Source organism: Oreochromis niloticus, unplaced genomic scaffold (assembly GCF_001858045.2).
Source record: "Oreochromis niloticus isolate F11D_XX unplaced genomic scaffold, O_niloticus_UMD_NMBU tig00000685_pilon, whole genome shotgun sequence".
Lineage (NCBI taxonomy): Eukaryota > Metazoa > Chordata > Actinopteri > Cichliformes > Cichlidae > Oreochromis > Oreochromis niloticus.
The window spans coordinates 18,501-41,301 of NW_020327213.1; the positions used below are offsets into that span (position 1 = coordinate 18,501).

General features: G+C 41.4%; 1 protein-coding gene and 2 long non-coding RNA genes across 3 annotated transcripts; 2 read left to right on the plus strand and 1 right to left on the minus strand.

Annotated features, from left to right (window-relative positions):
• The first annotated feature begins 244 nt into the window (after positions 1-244).
• LOC109201058 (mitogen-activated protein kinase kinase kinase 2-like) lies at positions 245-4,714 on the plus strand. Its single transcript, XM_025904267.1, has 8 exons — positions 245-461; positions 545-580; positions 1,096-1,139; positions 1,255-1,519; positions 1,713-1,905; positions 1,997-2,129; positions 2,670-2,777; positions 4,065-4,714. The coding sequence occupies exons 4-8, from the start codon at positions 1,387-1,389 to the stop codon at positions 4,500-4,502; spliced, it is 1,005 nt and encodes a 334-aa protein (XP_025760052.1). The 5' UTR covers positions 245-461; positions 545-580; positions 1,096-1,139; positions 1,255-1,386; the 3' UTR covers positions 4,503-4,714.
• LOC102079856 (uncharacterized) lies at positions 4,620-9,325 on the minus strand. The gene is made up of 13 exons (XR_002061063.1): positions 9,163-9,325; positions 8,778-8,813; positions 8,395-8,479; positions 8,205-8,295; positions 7,979-8,067; positions 7,765-7,892; positions 7,619-7,670; positions 6,700-6,797; positions 6,463-6,599; positions 6,314-6,379; positions 6,077-6,123; positions 5,763-5,911; positions 4,620-5,049 (listed from the first exon to the last, which is right to left on the minus strand). It is a non-coding gene; the product is annotated as an uncharacterized LOC102079856 (long non-coding RNA).
• A 10,195-nt stretch (positions 9,326-19,520) lies between these two features.
• LOC112844649 (uncharacterized) lies at positions 19,521-21,116 on the plus strand. Its single transcript, XR_003217388.1, has 3 exons — positions 19,521-19,752; positions 20,436-20,834; positions 20,981-21,116. It is a non-coding gene; the product is annotated as an uncharacterized LOC112844649 (long non-coding RNA).
• The last annotated feature ends 1,685 nt before the right edge of the window (positions 21,117-22,801 follow it).

Sequence of the window (22,801 nt, forward strand, 5' to 3'; positions counted from 1 at the left end):
TGCAGGGAAAACTAATTCTGCAGGGAGACCTACCTCAGCACTTGTGCAGGTGAAGCCAAAGGGAAGATATGCTTCACCATATTTTCTAGTCTTTGGCTTAGAATGAAGTTGGTTTGGAAACATATTCAGCTATGCTTCATCTCCTGCTTTGCGTTTGTGTGGGCGCCCCGTGCTAGCAGTGTCCAAGCGTTGTTTTTGTTTTTGTTTTTTTTCCCTTTTCATGCTGCGCCCCCCCCTGCAATAGCTCTGCGCCCCCCCTAGGGGCGGGCCCCACACTTTGGGAACCACTGCCATAGCCAAAGAACGCTTCTGGCCAGAGCGTACTGAGGGGAGTGAGTTCACTCTTTGTCATTCTGACGGGACCAGGTGGAGTAAGGAGGATTTCCACAAAGAATACAGAACTGTTTCTGATATTACACATCTGTGGAAAAGAACACTATACATCGGGCGAAGACAACTGGGTAATAAAGTGATCAATATTGCTATTAACTACTGTCTAGCACTCGATTTTGTATGGTATGAAATAATTTTACTTTTTGTACAGAGGTCGTGTGTTTGGATGATCAAAGTTCCATCTCAGGTGTGTGCCTGCCCAAACCAAATTGAATATTTTTGATTGTGTGATTGAACATGGTACACCAGGGGTGGACACCGAGGGCCGGTGTCCCTACAGGTTTTACATGTGTCCTTGAACCAACACAGCTGATTTAAATGGCTAAATTATCTCCTCAACATGTCCTGATGTTCTCCAGAGGCCTGGTAACGAACTAATCATGTGATTCAGGTGTGTTGACCCAAGGTGAGATCTAAAACCTGCAGGGACACCGGCCCTCGGGGCCTGGAATTGCCCACCCCTGTGGTACACGGACTATGGTGGGCATTCAGATATATTGCAATTAATGTGTTATTTTACAGATGAAGACCCTGTAACTAAAGTGGGTGGTGATGAAAGTTGCAGTTTAGGTGAATGCCTGGACATCTAACTAAATCATTAAAATTGACTTCTTATTTTGTTTGCATTACATTTCCAACCTTTACACACTTGTTTACTATCCTTGGTCATTGCACATTTGTAATATGCATCTTATTCTGCAGATGAACTTCCTGAAACCCTCATAGGACAAAATGTTGCAGAACAGGTAAAACCATGGCTTCTTTTTGAACAGACCAATTAATTTCTTATCATTGTCATAAATGTGGATATTTTCACAGTGCACCCTGCAAAAAGTATATCTTGGCTGAATGTGTTCATAGGATTTCCATCCAGAAACATCCAGCTCAGGTGAATTTGAAACAGGGAGAGTCAGAAAGAAAAGCCAGTCCAAGCAAAGGAAGGAGGAAAATGTAGGGTCATCTCTAGGTCCAGGTGGAGCAGTGAGCCAAGACATGTTACCACATGCAGTTATTGAGGCAAAAGAAGCTATGGAGGGAGCTGAAGAGCTATCTGAAGGTGCTGGAAATAGTGAGCTTTTGATAGATTTTGCAGAGTCCTTCAACACAACTCCAAAGTCGCCATCATGTAAGCATTATTTCGCATTTAGGGCTAACATCATATCATCAGACAAAATTGTAAATAAAGGTTTTCATTCTTCACTATTTGGTACTCAAGTTCCTGGAGTAAACCTAGATATTACTAATCCAGCAGTTAATAGAAGAATGTTTAGCAGTAGCTGTATGTTAATGTATGTTACTTTGTGTTTTTTATCCCCAAGTGTATCTTCCACGTGTTCCATATGTGGAAGAGGCTTTAATTACATACAGCGAGGACAATCTACTGGGAGAAGGGACATTTGGCAAGGTATATAGAGGTTCTTTTCATGGTACTCCAGCAGCTGTTAAAAGGATCGTGTGTGGCCAACAAGGGATGGAGGACAGCGACATTCATCATGAGATAAATGTTTCACTGTAAGAACTTTGACACACTTATTTTTGTTTCATTTTCAAAATCGATTGTTCCTCAAGCTGTAATGCCTCTATTTTTTTTTTTTTTTATTAGGAGACTGTCTCACCCCAACATCGTCAGACTAATGGCAGTTGCCCGCACTGAGTCCTGCTTTTTGTTGGCAGCTGAATACATTCATGGCGCAACCCTGCAGCAAGTGCTTCACACAGACAGCTGCTTGGTGAAGGTACCAATACTCATACATTTATATTGAATACATTTTGTGAATAATCTTAATACCATCATATTAAAACAGAACTTCTTATTGCTGGCATTTCTTTAAATATGTACTTGAAACCATCTTTGCGTACAACATATAAAAAGACTGATTAATTTTTTTTCTCTCATGTTTTCAACCATTTAGAATTACAAAAATGATCTTTAATTGCCATATGCCAGAAAAGTATGAACTTAGTAAAATAATAATCTTAACTTTCTAATAATAAGCTTCTTTACTATTTTGGTAGAATTGCTTTTTTTTACATGGATGAGTTCAGACATTTTAGGTTTTCTTCTACAATATTCTTACAATATTTTTCAGGGATTTTGGTCCAGTCCTCCAGACAGGACTGGTGTAACTGAGTCAGATTTGTTGGCCACCTTGCTCACACACACCATTCACCTCTGCTTACAGTTTCACAAGAGGACTGCAATCAGGGATTTTTGATGGACACTTCCAAACATTGACTTTGTTGGTCTTAGGTCCCATTATATATTGTCTTGATAGCTTGAAGGGGATGATGCCGGTTTCATATCACTGGACTTATCCATGGCAGTAGAGTACATCCATGCACAGAGAATCATTCACCAGGATATAAAGCCAGCAAATGTCATGGTAAGTGTTGCAAAAAGCAGTTTCACCACAGTTCGTGTATTCGTCAGGCTTCCAGAAAAAACACCGGGACTCAGAGTAGTCAATTAACAATATTTTTATTAATACACACTTATTGATTATAGCTTATAGAAGGGAGATGTACAGAACCCCGGACTTCCTCTGCAGATCTCAACTCCTTTGTCCGTTACATGCAGTTTTGTATAAGTGACCCCCCTTCTAACCCCTCTACGAGGTGCCATAAAACTAATCACCATGTTTACATGTTTGTGTGTGTGCGAGCACGTGAATGCCTACATGTGCGCGCTCCCACGTACCTACGTGAGTGTTCGTGAGTGACTATGTGCGCATACCTGTGTATACACACAGGTATGCGCACATACACTCACTCATGCACACTCACTCATACACGTGAGTGAGTGTGCATGTGGGTGTGGGTGCGTAAAGTAAAGCACTGCAGGTGTGTGTCTCAATGTAGTGACTTCCCGGATGTCATAAAAACCCATCTCCGTTCCAGACCACCGTTATCAAGTCACAAATGTTGAAACCCCCTCCTAAGTATACCCTGAGGAATTTCCACTTATCAACTCCTCTTTGTCTTAGTTTCACAGCTCAAATGGGGGAGGGCCTCATAAAATCTACTTCTAAGTTCATGACACAATCAGGCCTTTATTACATTGAGGGCAGTGTCAGTGTCTTTACAATAATTCTACATTCTAAGTTAACATATTTCTAAACTCTAAAAAACTAAACATTCCTACATGTCTAAGCTCTAAAATAAGCTAAACATTTCTACATAAGCCATACTGAATTTTTCTTTATTGAACTTTATTCTCTTCAGTCTATTAAACACTACATTTCAACGAGGAACTGTTCTGGTATATTCATATAAAGGACTTTTTTTAAGTAGGAAGCCTTACATTGTTTCTTTAATATGTTGGTTGTTGCACACCTACAAAATTCCCAAACATGTTGTAATAAGTTTAGGCTTTACAAACTGAATTTTTCTATTGTTCTATTAGTCTGTACCACTTTCTTAAGTGGAATGGGGATAAAAAAAAAGAACAGGACTATAAAACCGTGTTTGATCATTATCCAATCTGTTAATTTCAATGTTAGGTATAATAAACAATCTCAGAATAAATCTGCAGTGGTTGGGTGATCTGGGTGCTAAAAGCTTTGAGGGGTTTTTTTTTTTCAATTATGAGCTGTGGTCTTTGGAATGACAGTTTTGATAACATTTGTGAGATTTAAGACAACCTGATAAGTTCTCGTGTGTATACCTTATAGGTTCACCACCCTTCTAAGAAGGCAGTCCTGACAGACTGGGGCATGGCAAACATAAGAGACACTGTGATGCTTCGTCAAGGGAGTAAGTTCACTGCCCAGGTTATTGGTCCAGCTGGTGGCACATATCTTTACATGGCTCCTGAATGCATACTGATGTTTGAAGAGGCCTCGTTCCAGACAGACATGTGGTCCCTCGGAGCCACATATCTGGAGATCCTGACGGGGTCCGCTCCGTGGACTGTTAAAAAACAAAGAGAACTGGCTGCACTAATGGCCACCAAAACCCCACCACATGCCCTATCACATCTCAGTGACAAACACAGTTTTCTTGGTGGTTTGGTGAGCTATGACCCAGACTCAAGGCCTTCCGCATCTGATGTTGTTAAGTTTCTCAAGTCAGGCCTTGATCTTACAAGCCGATATGGCTACAAGTGGTAATGTTGCTACAGTCTGCAGTTCAAAAGTCTTTCAATGTTAATTATGTTATACATTAGGGTTAACAAAAGTTGTGTTAAATGAAACACTGAATCATTATGAAAGATGGCACCTTGTCAATTGTTTTTCAACATTTTATTGTACATTTTGTTGGTCAGACAGTTTTCAAATTACCTGTTGATTGTAAACAAGGATAAATAAATGTTAACAAACAATGTTGTATGATTTTATTGGTCATTGGAAATGTTTACTGGTGCACCTTCCATCCTCTGTCTCTTCAGAAAGATGTATATGTCATTTGCCTCTGCAAACGTAGAAGGTGTAGGAACTGCATTTCTGTTCATGGCAGTTGTCAGCTCTTGGACTAGCATGAGGTATGCAGCAAGGCAACCATCAGGTGTGCAGGGAAATTGGCTGTTTTCTAAAATGTTCTGGCACATGTCTCTGAATTCCTGGTTTGCTACCAGTGAAGGCTCTTCCACCTCACAGATTAATTGCTTGGCGTAGTCTAAAAGGTCTGGGTCAACTATGTGCAGCACATTGCCATATCCTGCGAATGAAAGACAATATTGAAAAGATGTTCACTTTGGAATGTTAAAAATAAATGAATAATCATAAAGCTGTTCTACAACCTGTATAATAAGCAGTCAGTTTTTACAGATGTTATTGCAGAAACTGAAAGATGTAAATATCACTCAAACATTTTGATTAATTTTTAGTTAAAGGTGCCAATATGAAGCCATATTTGTATTGACAGTAGAAATTCAGAAATCTCAGATTGTACCAGAAGTAAGCTTCTTAGGAAGACAAATAAAAGAAAGCACATTATAACAGTTTTACGCTCATTACACTGGATTCCAGTATATTTTAGAAAAATCATTTTAAAATTTTAGTAATGACTTTCAAAGCTCCGAATCGTGAAGCTCCTGCCTACATTTCTGATCTTATAGAACCCCACACTCCCTCTCCCAGCCTGTGATCATCTAATCAATGGCTGTTAGTAGTCCCACCAGAAGACCAGAGGCAATAGATCTTGCAGAACGGTGGCTCCCAGGTCATGAAATGCTCTGCCCTACATCATTATGTTTCCTTGATTGTATTTATTCTGTATGTTCGATTGTGCTGTTATGTCTGTTTTATATTATTGTGAAGCCACTTTGTGGTTTTTATCCTGTGAAGAGTGCTATATTAAAGTAAAAGTAAACTAATGAAAGTTAAAAGAAAAAAAAGAAAAAAAACCCCACAGACTTTCAAATGACATACCAGGAGGTGGTGAGGTAAACAGAAGGTCGGGTTTCCCAAATGGACCTGGTGCATTGCGTTGCTTGCGGATGTCATGGGTGTTCCAAACTGTTTGCTCCGTTTTTAAGTCTCTTTGAAGCAGTGGCAAGTGTGAGTACTGCAAGCAGTTGCTATGAAAAAGGATAATTAAAAAGTTAATATGTTCATCTGCTTCTTTGAGGAAGAATATGTAAAAGCTAATTTTTAATCAGTACTCAAAAAACAAAGGCATTCCTAGACCACATACTTTCATACTGCTGCTTGATCATTTTTCATGTCTAAAAATATTGACTTACATGTGCACAGGATTGTCCAGTTCAAGGATCCCAGACTCCATCATGGCCTAAGCATGTGGTTTTGAAAAAGACATAAGTTGTGAAGGTGAGCATTTCATCAGTGAAAAGGTACAGATGTACAAAAAAAAAAAAAATTCCAGCATAGTGTTTTCAGATAAACTAATCCATCGTATGTTTAGCGCAATTTTGATGGCTAGTCTTTGTTATTAGGTTTTACAGGTGAAAGATTTGCTTTACCTCAAATGTTGTCAGCCATTTCTTAATCCATGTCCGCTTTAAAATACTGTTAAAACATTCAGCTCTCTAAACAACATAAACATGACATTATCAGTTTTGTTGTCAGGTTGTTACTTTAGAAATAGTCATTTACCAGCTTAAAGACATACCTGGTTGTGCACTGATGTCCCCATTCTGAAGCACCTCCATGCCTGATTCCCAAGATCTCGCATGTGAAATGCCATCTGCATTTGACCAACAACAAGGTTCTCCTTTCCTCTGTCCCCCCGAATCATTTGAGGACAGCCTAAAGACACAAACTGAAGATAATTAGTGAATGATGAAAAAATAAATTTATAACCAAAATGTAATCTTTTTTAACCCCCTTTTTTAAGTATATTGCATACCACCCTGTTCTTGAACAGCCTCAAAGAAGTATCTGGCCACAAAGTTTTGTTTGCGGTTGGATGTGCCCACCTTTAGCCATAGAACCTTCCTGGAAAATCTGAAAAGAGAGAAATTGAAAAGCGGCCACTCGTACATATGATTTAATCATGTTTTGGCAATATGTTTGGTTTTTGTTACATTCCCCAAGAGTATTCTGGTTTTCCATTGTATTCTGTCTAGGCGTTGTTTCTGGTTCCTCCGGCCATTTTGACTGCCATAGTTATGTAGGCTTACATGCCTTTGGAATTGAATGTGACCCTTGACTGTGTTCAGACTGATGCGAGGAGAGAGCTGCCTTTTGTTTTGTATTCTCCTGTTTATTGTGTTGGTTAGGTAGGTTATCGTAAATTGTACATTTTATTTTCTTTGGAGTTAAATTCTGTTTACTTTATATCAGGGATGTTTTATTTGTTGTGTTGTTCTTGGCCCTCCCTGAAATAACTGCCAGTCTGAAATGGACTAGCAGGAAATAAACCTTTTAAAAAATGCCATCTTGAATCCTCCTTCACTATTCATACTTTATCTTGGTCCCTTAGACCAGGCTTGGCCCATTCCAGACCTCGAGGGCCAATGTCCTGCATGTTTTAGATCTCACCCTGGGTAAACACACTTGAATAAAATGATTAGTTCATTACCAGGCCTCTGGAGAACTACAAAACATGTTGTGAGGGTAATTTAGCCATTTGAATCAGCTGTGGATCAAGGACACATCTAAAACCTGCAGGACACCGGCACCTCGAGGCCTGGAGTTGCCCATCCCTGCCCTAGACTACTCAGGAGAGATAACACCTCAGTTTACCTCACATCCTTATCTTGAAGCAACTTTGTACTATATCTGAATATAATCAATTAAGTAGCGAATGCCATATTCAGACCTACCCATCAATCCCCAAATGTATCCACATTCCAAAGAACTTCAGTTTATCATTGCCTATATGAAACAACAAATAAAAATTACAATTTGTTTCGACAGAAGTAACATCAAAACATGACAGGAAGGTTAATTGAAAAGATAAAATAAATACCATCAATGTGCCAGGTGTCATTTGGACCACGGCTGATGTAATTCCGACGGGGAATTTTCTTCTTTCCAGGAGATCTCCTCTGAAGACCACTTGCATCCATATCCCTCATTATATTAGCAACATCGTCTCTACAGTAACAATAGATTTTACTCTGAGCTCAACAGTAAAACAAGAGAATACTTGATTATATTGAGTACACACTATGGAAACCAACCTGTAACAAGGCCGCACTCCTCTGACATCCCTTACCCGCTTTACCATTGCCCTGATTCCTTGTTCAGGAGAACACTGTTTCATCTCACTCTAAAAAACAAACAAACAATTAATTGAATGGGCTTTTTTAAATAACTACAGAAAATAACATTTATTGTTTCAACAATAGCTCCTAACACAGACTTCAGGAAAATATGTATTTTTTGCACTGATGTTTTAACACTTACCTCCACTGCTTTGTGGATTTCAGTAAAAGGTCGTTGGGGGCATCTTCGCTTCAACCCTAGAAGTTTTAAAACTCGTCTCAGATGCCTCTCACTGTTAAAAGACAACACAGACTTGCATTATATTAAAGGACAACTGCATGTTTTGTAATTTTAGAGAGTTGTCATGGAAACTGTTGAAATGCAGACTTACCTTATTTTATGCCCATATGAATTGAGTACACAGCTGATTTCCTTTTGTTTTAAGCCTTTGTTGAACAATGTTATTATCATCGTATCTTGAAAGGTTAAGTGTAACAAAAATAGTCTAATTGATCACCCACCTCTTACACTGAACATAAGTAATTAACCAGTAAATTACTAAATCTTTTTAGGTGGCAATTATACTAAAAGCAGCGTCTATTCAGTGCCCACAAATAAAATATGTGTAGCAAAAAATACACTTCTTTAATATGAAAGAGGTGAACAGTAGTTAATAAATAAGTTGTACTTTCGTCATTTATTTTTAATGCTCTTTAAAAAAAAAAAAAAAAAGTATTTTTGGTACAGTCATAAGAAACAGCCAGAGTCGGATACTCCTTTCATCATCGTCGGATGACATTGCAGAAAAGTCTAAAAACAACAACAGAAAAATACATATCAGGATCACAAAATATCTCAACAGTAGCAATATAGAAAAGAGAAAACAGCGAGAGAAAGGATGCAGGCTGCTCGTAAGCTTTCAGCTTGTCCATTTGCTGAAACATATACAAAACAATTACTAAACAGTTTAAATTTAAATCACGTTTCACCACCACTGTCGCTAGCTAGAACGAATTGGCCAGACAAGAATAGTGCTGATTTGGTTTCGTACAAAACTAGATTTCCTTCTTTGATAGGTAACTTTCACAACATTACCGCAACTTAATATCACACAACTGTGTCAAAAATATGAACAAAAGGGAGAAAAAGTTAAACTTACCTTGTGTCGTTAGGAGCCTGGACCGCGGTAAAACTCCGGTGAGGTCAATGACCTTGCGCTCTCCCACTGTCACACGTTGATGACGTATTTGGAAATCAATTTGGATGGGACATGACAACAGCGCCACCTGCAGGAAGATTTCTGAGACCTGACAATTTACCATGTGAGTCTGATACCTGACAATTTACCATGTGAGTCTGAGACCTGACAATTTACCATGTGAGTCTGAGACCTGACAATTTACCATGTGAGTCTGAGACCTGACAATTTACCATGTGAGTCTGAGACTTGACAATTTACCATGTGAGTCTGAGACCTGACAATTTTCCATGTGAGTCTGATACCTGACAATTTTCCATGTGAGTCTGAGACCTGACAATTTACCATGTGAGTCTGAGACCTGACAATTTACCATGTGAGTCTGATACCTGACAATTTTCCATGTGAGTCTGAGACCTGACAATTTACCATGTGAGTCTGAGACCTGACAATTTACCATGTGAGTCTGATACCTGACAATTTTCCATGTGAGTCTGAGACCTGACAATTTTCCATGTGAGTCTGAGACCTGACAATTTACCATGTGAGTCTGAGACCTGACAATTTACCATGTGAGTCTGATACCTGACAATTTTCCATGTGAGTCTGAGACCTGACAATTTTCCATGTGAGTCTGATACCTGACAATTTTCCATGTGAGTCTGAGACCTGACAATTTACCATGTGAGTCTGAGACCTGACAATTTACCATGTGAGTCTGATACCTGACAATTTTCCATGTGAGTCTGATACCTGACAATTTTCCATGTGAGTCTGAGACCTGACAATTTACCATGTGAGTCTGAGACCTGACAATTTACCATGTGAGTCTGATACCTGACAATTTTCCATGTGAGTCTGAGACCTGACAATTTTCCATGTGAGTCTGATACCTGACAATTTTCCATGTGAGTCTGATACCTGACAATTTTCCATGTGAGTCTGAGACCTGACAATTTACCATGTGAGTCTGAGACCTGACAATTTACCATGTGAGTCTGATACCTGACAATTTTCCATGTGAGTCTGATACCTGACAATTTTCCATGTGAGTCTGAGACCTGACAATTTACCATGTGAGTCTGAGACCTGACAATTTACCATGTGAGTCTGATACCTGACAATTTTCCATGTGAGTCTGAGACCTGACAATTTTCCATGTGAGTCTGATACCTGACAATTTTCCATGTGAGTCTGATACCTGACAATTTTCCATGTGAGTCTGAGACCTGACAATTTACCATGTGAGTCTGAGACCTGACAATTTACCATGTGAGTCTGATACCTGACAATTTTCCATGTGAGTCTGATACCTGACAATTTTCCATGTGAGTCTGAGACCTGACAATTTACCATGTGAGTCTGAGACCTGACAATTTACCATGTGAGTCTGATACCTGACAATTTTCCATGTGAGTCTGAGACCTGACAATTTTCCATGTGAGTCTGATACCTGACACCTTTTTTCCTGAGACCTGACGATGTCCTAAAATGTACACCGTACTCACTCGGTCAAAATCATCTCTGTCGCTTCGGCCTGCTAGGGGGATTCCTGGTCTGCGCAGGGAATCCCGTTTTTTTTTCTTTCTTTTTTTCTTTTTTGGGGTGTTGGGGCCTTTATTTTTAAAGCTGGGACTATCTCCGTTGTCATGGCTACCAAGAACAACGCCAGCTTGGGGGAGAGCGGAGAGCCGATAAGCACAGACTCATTGATCCTTTGTCCACTTTGTTTTCACAGCTGCTGCTGCTGCTGTGGGAGACGCTGGCACTTGTGTGGCTTTGCAGTTTTTGTGTGGAACAATATTGCACAAGAAACTTAATAGCTATTTTACAGAACCCCCCCCCCCCCAAAAAAAAACAAGTATTGCCGAACAAAAGATAAATGTCCTTTTTTGTCCTAGTTTTTGCGGCTGGTCGTTGGCGTAAGACGTATGAAGTGGCGCTCTGCATCTGAGCACCCGAGTTCGAACCCCTCACGGACTCGCTGCCACGACCCTTGCTTGGGGGGCGGGAGAAGCCAAGTCGCTTCTCCTTTTTCCTTTTTCCTGCTCGCCAACCCCTCCGCCTGCTCTACAGCTCTCTTATTACCTTTTATTACCGGAAAATACCCATGCTTGTCAGCTCTTCATTTCTCAACTATTTGCTCCCTTATTACTCCACCTTCCACAACTTGCACTTTCTCTCTTCAGGCTACCAACTCTGGCTTCATTTTTTCACACTGTCTCCCACACTTTTACATCAAATTATTAGCACCTAATAACCACAGTGACAGAGGGACCCCAGGCTTTTTTTCGGTAAGTTACATGTGTTTGTGTCCGTAACTACTGTCCTTAGCTAGGTCCTCAAATCTAGGCAGCTGAGATGACAACTGGGCTCTTCGGGGAAACTTGTTTTGTAAAGTTGGTTTAGCTAATCCGTAGAGGCCAATGAATTGACCGTGACTAAAGAAATGATGAGAAAAGCACTGGGTTGCTGTTGTTGCTCTCCGGTCACTGATGCTAGCTAAGAGGATGTAATAAAGGCAAGGTAGCAGAGATGAAAAAGGAGTGGTTGTTGATAAATAAGTGGAGAAAGAGGTGGGCAGGGAAAAAAAGCAGGTGTGAGTGTGTGAAATGTGGTGAGTATTTGAGTGTAAAAATGTGTGGTCTCCTGTGAAAGGCTGGGTGCCCGATGTGCACCTTGCGCTCTTTAAATAGAAGGATATTCCACGTTCTGCTCGCCCATCATGTGGCGACATGTGGTGGGCTAGCAGGTTTGTAACATAGAGGCCCGGGTTCGAGCCCTCGGCTCATCTGCCTCTCTATGTTCATCTGCTAGGGGGAGGTCCAGGCAGGGGAGCTTGGAGTGAGAATTCCAAGGGATGAACCTTGTTCAGCCTAGGCTTCCCCTGATTTTTATTTTTCTCTGTTTTTTTCTTTTTCCTGCCAGCAACAAACAGCCCAGCCCGATTTATGGGACCTCCTTGTTGTCATGGCTACTAACAAGTCATTGCCTGACAAATAATTATTTCCTATGTTTCCCTGTGTTTTGGTTGTTTTTTTTTTTATCTCAAATATCTTTACATATCTTGCTAGATAGAATTCCTTGAACAGGGTTTACAAACGCCTTATCCTCTTTGTCCACTTAAAATATCTTTACACAACTATTCTTAGATTTCTTGCAACAGCACATACACCTGCACCTACACCCCACGTAAGCCTGTGAAGCACACTGTGATGGTCTCCTGGGGAGACTGAGAGTCCATTCAGGGTGAGTATGCACTCACTTTCACTCTTGCATGCAGGGTTTGCCTTTTCTTCTCACTGAAAAGTCTCTAGAGTTTTGGTGTTTGTGCCCACAGATGAATATCGGAGCAGGCTGTCATCCAAACAAGGTGAAGGTCTCTGACCCTGGAGTGGCAAATACGGGCCTCCAAGCCTTCCAGCCAACATACTTCACTGTTGACTGCTCAGAGTCTGGTCAAGGTAAAGCTCCATAAAACTGTGTGTGTGAGAGTAAAGAGCGCAAACATATGCTCATGTCAAAGAAATATTCCAAACAACAGATATTACAGGGAAACTTATTTAACCCACCTGCTGTTTGAGGCTAAAAATGACTGTAGAGCATTACCTGCAAAGGTAACATGCTAACACAGCCTTTGTCCTCTGCCATCAGGACAAAGGCTGTTTGCGTTTAGGCTATTCCAATGACATCCTTCAGGGTCAAAGTGGATCCTTCTCAAGGCAGAGGGACCAGGACTCAGCCGCAGTGGTAAGAATACCTGTACTGCCTCACAAAGTCAGAGAGTGCTAACAAAAAACAGTCCGTTTATTTAGTTTATTGGTCTATAATACGGTCTGAATGTTTTCCGTCATACTACATGGAACAACTCTTCATAACACTTTTATGAAAATGTTTGACGAAATTGACAAGATCAAAATTCAAATCACAATGGCAAGGATTTAAAAACAAGAATAAACATGAATAAACAGGGTTATAGTTGGTACGCGAATGTAAACAGGTCCTTTTGAGCTGTCATTTGAACTGTGTACCAGTCAAAGCAGTAGTAGCAGCAGGCTGTGAATGACTTTGAAATCATCAGCAACCACACCAACACACACTGTTAAATATACACCTGTGCAAAGGCGAGAGAAGAAATGCTCACACATGCGGGCGTGGATTGTAGTTACTTTGTAGTTACTTTGTATTATGTGGGTTCTTATAAGACAAGGAAGCGTTCTTCTGGCTGTTATGCATCATATTAAATGGGAGAATGTGGATCGCTTCCCTTTCCCGTAACAGGGTCCCCTGGGAGTTGCGTGACCTACGGTGGAGATCACATTCCCAAGAGCCCTTTCAGTGGCAGCGTGGCAGCCATGCTGGACCTTAGCAAGGTCAAGGTGACAGGCCTGGGAGACAGTATGTACCTCTGTCATTGTTCTTCTTGTACATCCACACCTTCTGACACCAAGCCTCAGGCTACATAAAGCCTAGTGATAACCTATGAAACCATCATTTGCTTTTAAATGTTTGTCTAAGCATGAATGTTTTTACGATGGCTTTCCCCCCACCTTGTACGGTTGCCAGTATATTGATGTTTTCATTTAATTTTTAAAATGAATCTAAGCTTTTCGAGCAGATCAGAGGTGTCAGTGTATTTTCTTTGGTCTCTGTTCTGGCAGAGATAGCTGTTGGCAAAGACCAGCTCGTGCTGGTGTTTGTTTCTTCCTCCCCATTATCACCACAGCTTTATTCAAAGAAGGTGATCTGATCTTTTGGCTCGTCTGTCCAATAGTGTAGATTTCTGGTGAGTATCAGCTGCGCTGGGTATGTAAATCGGGCCATCCAGCTGCGGTACCGATCCGACGCCACTTGTGCCAAAAATCCGGACAAATGTCGTTTGATCATGGAGCAAATCTGAGCCAAATAGACTGATCATTTTTTCACATGGCGTCTCATCAGAGGAAACTTTTCCTTTTCCAAGTTCCTGTAGAACTGTCAGAAAAATCCTGGAAGCGCTGTCTGAATTCTGTTTCGAGACATGTAATCACAGACACATATTTCCCTTTTTAGCAGAAAGGTTGGCCTGTGGATAAGCAGTTGTGATCTTGGACAGTGTGGGGAACTGCACAACTTTGAAGTTGTGCAGTTGTGTCTTAAAGAGATTGACCTTCACACAAAATGCTTTCATGTGCGCATAAAGTTGTGGTACAAGCTGCTCTTTCCCTCGTAGGCTCTTGTTCAGGGTGGTTAAATGATCAGCAAGATCAACTAAAATGCAAGGTCTGCCAACCATAGAGGGTCATTCAGCTCATGAAGAGGTCGGTCCTTCTCTTTCAAAAATGGTCAATTTCTGACCTCAGGGAGTAAAGACGCTTCAGCACGGCGCCGCGGCTTAGCCAGCGTGCCTCCGAGTGGTAGAGTAGATCCCCATATTCAGCATCCACTTCAGAAAGGAAAGCCTGAAATTCTCTGTGCTACAGTCCTCTTGCTCGAATTATGTTGACACTTTTTACAATAGTGTTCATTACATCTCCAAGATTGACTGTCTTGGCACAAAGGGCTTCTTGGTGAACAGTACAGTGCATTTTAACAGCCTCACCTCCAGCCTCTTTCACCTCAGCGCACATCATAGACGCCATTCCTTTGTGTGCACCTGCCATAGCTGGAGCCCCGTATGTTGTATCTGCACACAGCTTGTCCCATTTAAGTCCCATTTTGTCAGTTGAGTCTGACACAGCTTCAAAAGTATCCATACCCGTTGTTGTGCCTTTTAGACTCTTAAGATCGAGCAGCTCCTCTGTAACTCCACGTCTTGCGATGAGTTGGGCCTCCTCATAGCTGCTATTGGAGCCTTTTCCTGGACTTTTTGAGCACAAAAAAATACTGTTGCTGACCCTGCAGGACAGCTACTATTTACTTTACTTTCTGCTCTCGCTCAGCACCAGTGTAGGATGCATAGACCTGATGTTTGGTTTCATAATGACGTCGTACATTATACTCTTTCATAACTGCCACAGTTTCAGTGCAGATAAAACAGACACTTCCCCTTGAATTCTTTGAAGAAATATTCACTCTCCCACCGTGTCTGAAATTTTCTGCACTCACTTTCTACCTTTCGCTTCTTTGGTTCTGCCATGTTTAGTAACTTGGGGTAAATTTCTTCTAGGATTGTCCTATTTGGTGGAGCAACTGCCTTGATCAACAGTAGCTCCCCCTGGTGTTAAAACTAAGAAGTGCAATACACTCAAGCAAAAGTTGAAGTGCGGGCCATATTCTATTCTATTTATAAAATTTCTTGCGGGCCAATTAAAAATGGGCCGCGGGCCGTAGTTTGGACACCCCTGCTATAGACATTAGCACACAATCCAACAGGTTTTCACCCTCTAGAGTCACTTGGATGACACTGAAAACACTACGTCCAGATAAACTCCGTGTATATAGCGTATTATCTTACAAAAAATACAAACAAATATAAAATAAGTATTTTATTTTCTAAATGTAATGCTTCCTTTTAGGAGGAAGGTGGAGGAGCAGCTCCAGCAGAGCAACACCAGAGGTGTGTGGAGAGGACCGAACACCATCACTGGACGGAGCACTGTGAGCGGAGGGGGTCCAGAGTCTGGAGACCAGGTTCTGGCTAACAGATTGAACCAGTTGTTTAACAGGTTTGATTCAGTAGCACTTCCCTCGCCCATCCACCAGAGCTCGTCACACCTCCTTGCAACCCCCCATAGCACCGGGGACATGAAATGCACCTCACCTGTCCCCCTTTTCCTTTTCCTTCAACCACTCTACTGGGTCCAAGTCGTCTCCACCTGCTACGGCGGCTGAGATCCTTTGGGGTGAACAGGACGCTCCTAAGGACATTTTATGACACTGTGGTGGCGTCTGCTATTTTCTGTGCTGTGGTCTGCTGGAGTGGTGGAATGGCAGAGAGGGACACGGGGAAACTCAACAAGCTGGTCAGGAGGGTCAGCTCTGTCCTGGACTGTCCGCTGAAGTCCATCGAGCAGGTTGGGGAGGAGAGGATGTTGTCTAAGCTAACATCCATCATGGACAACACCTCCCACCCCTGCATGAGACTGTACGAGCACTGAGCAGCTCCTTCAGCAGTGGACTTTTACGCCCACAGTGTAGAGAAAGTGAAACAAATAGAAGTCCCCGTTGATGCTTTTTTATTTTCCATTGATATTGACAGCCTCTATACAAATATAGACATTAGAGAGGGAATCAACTCCATAAGGAGAATCTTTCAAAAATATCCAGATAAGAGAAGACCAGATAAAGAACTGTTACAATTATTGGAAATAAACCTCATGAGGAATGATTTTGAGTTCAACGGGGAATTCTATTTACAGATTAAGGGTACGGCGATGGCGGAAAACTTTGCCCCAGCCTATGCCAACATCTTCATGGCAGAGTGGGAGACCTCTGCATTGGAGAAATGTGTTAAAAAGCCATTATATTATTATCGATTCTTGGATGATATCTGGGGGATTTGGCAACATCCTGAGCGAGACTTTGAGGTGTTTTTGAGGACTCTTAATGACCATAATGCTTCCATCAAACTGAAATCCACCATTAATAAATCCTCAATTGATTTTTTAGACACAACTACATTTAAGGGCCCAAATTCCCGAATCACCACAAATTAGATGTTAAAGTCTTTTTCAAACCTACAGATACACATGCCTTACTGTTCAGAACAAGTTTTCACCCAAAACACACATTTGCAGGATAATTAAATCCCAATTACTGAGATTTCACAGGATCTGCACTCAACAGAGTGATTTGGGGGAAGCTGTCAAGATTTTGTTCTCAGCTCTCTCCACTAGGGGGTACGGTTGGTCCTTTTTAAGAAAATGTTTCAATTCATTCTTGCAGACCAAGCCAATTGATGTTTCTCCCCTCATCCCAGTGGTGATCACATATTCTCCCTCCACCTGCAAATTGGTCAGAGTTATCAAGAGCAACTTTCAAAGGTTCACTCAGGACACACATATGCTTCAGGATCACAAGGCAATTGCAGCCTTCAGGAGGAACAAAAACCTGGGTGATCTCCTTGTAAAGGCTAAAATCTCACCTCTCTCTGAGCCTAAGCGCAGAGATCAGGGCAATTTTTCCAGCACCACAAGTGGGTGCGCAGTTATTCCAATGGTAATGTTTTTCTATCACTGTGCAAAGGGACTCCAAGATCTAAAAACTGTGTATATTTGATCACTTGTAGGAACTGTGGAATCCAATATGTGGGAGAAACAGGAAATACACTTTTGGTTAGATTCACAGTTTTTGCCTTGTTGGGAGCTTTTAAGGACCAGCCTTGAATTTTACACATTTGATAAGTGAAGACTGGATGCTTAGTGACGAGAGCTGGGATAATCTGGACAGAATCTGCAGCCTGCATTTCCAAATCAGAAATGGCTTTAGATCTGACGCTAGCAGACAGGCATGCATGTCTCAGGGTGATTACACACTAACACATTGTGATTAATCACACACATTGTATACATTTTATTCACAAGATTTTAAAAAAAAAGCAAAAAACAAACACTATACAAAAAGTGTTTTTGTGACAGGCTGCTAGTAACAAAGTGCTTAAAGATTTAAAATTGGTTCTTTCCCAAGTTTTCTGTTATGTGCACACACATTCCTTGACTTAGGTGCTTTTTAATTCTCCAACAATGGTCAGTGCCAAGTGTTTACACAAACAAAAAACAAACAAACAAAAAACATTACTCAGAAAATGGTCAGGTACAAGAACTGGACTAAAAAGGAGTGGAAAAACCAGATAATGTCCAAAGAAATACTTCAGCGTGTGGCTCACGACTTTTGCACAGTACTGTAAATGTTATTAATAATGAAAGATGTCAAAATGTAGCTTTCTCATTTTTAAAAAAATTCCATACACATTATTCTTTCTTCTAGTGAAGGTGCCTCCTCCTTCTGACCTTAGGGTAACTAATTTCTCAGACAGTGACATCACGGTGCGCTGGGAAGCTGCAGATGATGATGATGTTTCTTACCTCACTAAGTGGAGGCGACCTGAGACAGGTGGGGAAGAACTATTGGATTGTTGGAGTACATATTATGGAGTAAAAAATACAATGTCTCAATAAACTGTTGTCCTGTGTCTTAAGGAGCATCAGATATCACTGTCTGCACTCTATGGAGATGGAGCTCAGAGTGAAGCTGTGGCCGTATGCTACAGCACCTGTGAGTCACACATTTTCTGATCCTGAACATTTCTCAAACTCAGGAGGGGAGAGCCTGAAACCATTTACCTAAGTCACATTAGCAGCAGTCATATTCTGTCATATTGTGTCTCTATGTACAATATAGCATTACTAATACAATAACCTGTACGTCAATGAACTTCATTGTGTAATTGATGGCAGTTCTCAAAGTACTAGTCACTTAAAGGTTAAATTTCACATCTAAATTCTCATCTTTGAGTAACTAGAACTCTGAGCTATGAAATAAATGTAGTGAGGTTAAAGTATCAAATCAAAGTATCAAATTCTCTGTTATACTTTACATTTATTTTCTAAAAAAACCACTTTGCTCTGCTGCCAAAATAATTTCCTCCTATAAAGGAAGAAAGTGAGTGTTAAGTGTCGTTAGCTGTGGTACTTTATCTCTTCTATGATGTTGCTGCAGGCTCTGGTGGAGGCCCAACCAGCCTCACGCTTTCTGATGAGACTGCCGTCAGCATGGTGATCAGTTGGGTACCTCCCAATGCTCATGTCCTCCAGTATCACGTGTCCTACACAGCATTGACTGGAGCTGATAGCCAGGATCACACTGTGAGTGGGTCGTAGTCATCACATCTGCACGTTACAGCATCTTGGTCACCGCTGAGTACCACAACAGAGAAGGAGGCAGCGGTTCAGCTCAGGGCAAAACTGGTGAGTCAAACAAGGGAAAGATGCCAAGACAGCTCAAGTGCAACTTCCAGTTAAGACCGACAGGCTTACATGCAAAAAGTGCAAATGTCCCATTACTTTACCCTTACAGGAGGATATGCATACTTGAAGGTTTCCACATATAGAAACATCAAGGTTTGTGGGCAGTATTGTTTCTACAGCACTACACGTACAGTCATTTCGGTCCAGAGACACAGATTCCTTTCTCTGCATAATGATAGGCTCTCTGAACAATGAGACAGCAGCCAGTACCGGTACAATACCAGTACTGCTCTTGAAACTTGGTTGTAAGTTCAAAATTACTGGGTGCACTGTGTCTACGTTTATTCTCCATGCTAGTGTGCAAATGACATTCTTTGGCGTTGTGTTTTTTGTTTCTTTCTGTCTTTTTTCTGTCTCTCTAGCTACTTTGTGGGTAAGCATCAAGCCGAGAATGCGAAAAAGTCCCGGATGTGTTCTCGCGCCGCCCGTTTTATCGAGCATGCATCGGTGGTGACTTGTGTGGACTTGGTACAGCTAAATATCCCAGAATGCATTTCGTCCAAAACTCAAACGCGGCAATGGCGGACGAGCAGGGCTAAGGGAAGCCCAAGAAGCAAATATCTGTGACAACCATGATGGGACCTACCTGGTGTTTTAACACCAGGTGACCAAATACTTATTTTCCACCATAATTTGCAAATCAATTCTTTAAAACTCAGACAAGTTAGAGGTATACCTATGATGAAAATTACAGGCCTCTCTCATCTTTTTAAGTGGGAGAACTTGCACAATTGGCTGACTAAATACTTTTTGCCCCACTGTATTTGATCCTGTCTCCCTCAATACTATTTAATATCTAAATGCTTGAGTCATCATATTATAACAATGTGCTGTTGTAGCTACTGACAGTGAGTTTGATTACATTTTTCCATCTACCAAAGAGAAATAATATCTCTTAGTGGCAGGTGGATCACACGTTGATTTTAACACTTTGCGTATGACTGGGTAGGATGAGCATTTTATAAGCGCTTGTGTGGTTTTTGTTTATGTAAGGAAATACATCGGTTTCCCTTGTATTTTAAATTTGAGTGAAGATCCTAAATTGGCCCCACTCTTGACTTTGAGAAAGGCTAATCTGTGCTACCCCCACATGAGCTCAGTGAGATATAATACAGGCTTTCACTCAGGAGCAGGAAGGCTAAAGGCTGTTTAATGTCTGATCTAAGTGTGTCAGACATTTGCGTTCTCACGTGCATGGACAATATCTTGAAAACTTCCGAGCTGCAGTGCATGTGTAAAAGTGGTTAGAAAGCAGTGCATTAGCACGTGTTTTGTCTCTTTGCGTAGCTGCTCAGTCCATCCAGGCTCCCCTCCATATGCAACAGTGATGCCAGCAACTCAAATACAAGCTCTCTCCAAGTGATTCCTTCATCATCAACATCTGCATCCACGATCCATTAGCTCAACAGCAACATCTGTCAGCTGTGCATCCAACTCGAGGGCATCGCCTGCTGTGCTCAGGCGCTGGGCTGCAATTTCCGTCCCTTGTTGACGACCTCGCTGTATGCTGTGCTGGAGAAAGCTGGTGAGGAGACGCTGCTGGTCAGCCAGGTGACGCTGAGCTCCATGTAGGACATCAGCAAGGCCTGTGGATACACTTCCCTCAAGGAACTGATCAATGAGAACTCTGACTACCTGCTTACTGACATATCACTCAACCTTCAGAGACTCAGCCAGCATCCACAGGTAGTTATGACGTGTTTTTGTTTTTAGCCCAAAATGGAGACAGAAATGACTGCTGGAGGATTTACCCCATTTCCTCCTTGGTCTGCTTAAGCCTGTGCTGCCCAGAGCTTGTACTGTATTTCATTGTAATCCTGTCTTGTTGGCAGGGCTCCACGGGTGTTGACAGTTATGTTGACTCACTCTGACTGCAGCCCGTGGTCGGGGACATGGTTCAGGATCTGGATCTCAGCTACGAGCGCACAGCTGCTCTTTTCTGCTCCATGCTGCACGCGCTCATGAAGGCACTGGGTAAGATTTCAACAGTGATGTCAGCTTGAGTCTCACGTATAAGGAAGAAAATGTGACTCAAGGCATTCACTACCACATTTTTCTGTGTTGCTTAACTTTGTTTTCTGCAGTGCCTTTCAAAGTTTCTATCAATGAGTACATTTCAGGATATATAACTTTGCTTGTTATCAATTATCAGCATCTTTGGAAACATTTAATACATCGTGATGGTTTAAATGCTGAGTGGTTTTCTGTTGTAGAATTAATATTCATACAGAAGTTTACAAGCCTCACAGTAAAATGTATAAATAAATGTCACTAATGGGCTCTTTCCAAAAACATCATTGTCTGTGTCACACTGATTTGATCAACTGACTTATTTATTGTAACCAACCTATGTTCATATTGCTGTCTTGTTTTTCCTTTAGCGAGGTGGTTTCCTTCCACTTGTAGCAGGACCAGTACGTCTGCCAGCTCCAATCAAGCTCCAGTGACCAGGAAGACCTCAGCATTCGCCAATTCCTGCTGAATTACTGCAAACAGAAAGAACTGGCAGAGAGCATTGGAATAGAGGAGGATGACACTGAAGACCGAGGTAATAGTCTGTCTACGGCCAGTGGAATTTAAGCTATAGGTTGTAGTGGTGGTGAGATTAGATTCAGTGTGTAGAGGAGATGAATAACTGTACATGTGGTGCCATTGCAGAGGTCCTCCCACTGAGTGTGAGGATGTGGCAGATATTGGTAGTCATGATGTGAAGCAGAGCTTCCCTCCCACCTCAGCATTACTAAGGATGTTATGGAGCGCTGCATTCATCTGCTGTCTGATCCAGCCTCAGGTCCGACTCAGGTACTGTATCAGTAGTTTTATGTAGAGTCAACTGTTGGACTAGTAACAAAATAATCATTCTTGTGAGGGTAGGACCGCCAGTGTTGGTACAATTCATCCTGTCAGAACTGTGTGGATGACTGTTCACTGGTGTAATGCTCATCAAGGAAAAACATTCAGTCTGGTCCAGGAGTGAAACAGAAATAAGTCATGTCTTTAGAGAAGAACTGGATTGCAAATCAAAAGGTCCTTAATAGCTTTTTGTCCTCCCGACCCTCAAAGCCAAAGTTCAGCCATGAGAGCTGATGGGACACGATTTGTAAAATGACATTAGCAGAAACAAAGGTGATTAAGATAACATAAGATAACCTTTATTAGTCCCATACGTGGGAAATTTGTTAATTACTTCATATTTGCAAATACTCTATTTGCATTCTTTAGAGAAAAGAATATGAAAAGGCTGTCTGCTGTTTTGGATTGATGTCCTTCTCCTGAGCCTCAAAGAAGTAGGGCAGTGTCACGGTCTTTTGGCAGCAGAAAGCTGCTGAGCGCTGGAAAGAAGCACGGCCATACCAGCTGAAATGTCTCACTGACACAGAAACTGTTGGTCATCCTCGTTTGCTACTGTCTTCACCCTGCTGTTATTTGGTCTCATCTCAATAATGTACTTTTCTATATAGCTAAGCTTGATGAGCGATCCCTTGTTGGCTGACATTTATGTCTTTGAGCGTGTGAGACTTTAATAATTATAAAACCACATGAATTTGACAATGTCCTTTTAACTGTCAGCTCATAGTGAAGTACACTGAGCCACCCTGAGCTATATATCAAATAGAAGCTGCTACCTTTGTCAAGAGTGGCTGGATCTGAGT

Coding starts and splice junctions, on each gene's coding strand:
- LOC109201058 (XM_025904267.1), top strand. CDS start 1,387: ATGTTACCACATGCAGTTATTGAGGCAAAAGAAGCTATGGAGGGAGCT. Junction 1,520..1,712: donor AACTCCAAAGTCGCCATCAT/GTAAGCATTATT, acceptor TTTATCCCCAAG/TGTATCTTCCACGTGTTCCA. Junction 2,778..4,064: donor TAAAGCCAGCAAATGTCATG/GTAAGTGTTGCA, acceptor TATACCTTATAG/GTTCACCACCCTTCTAAGAA.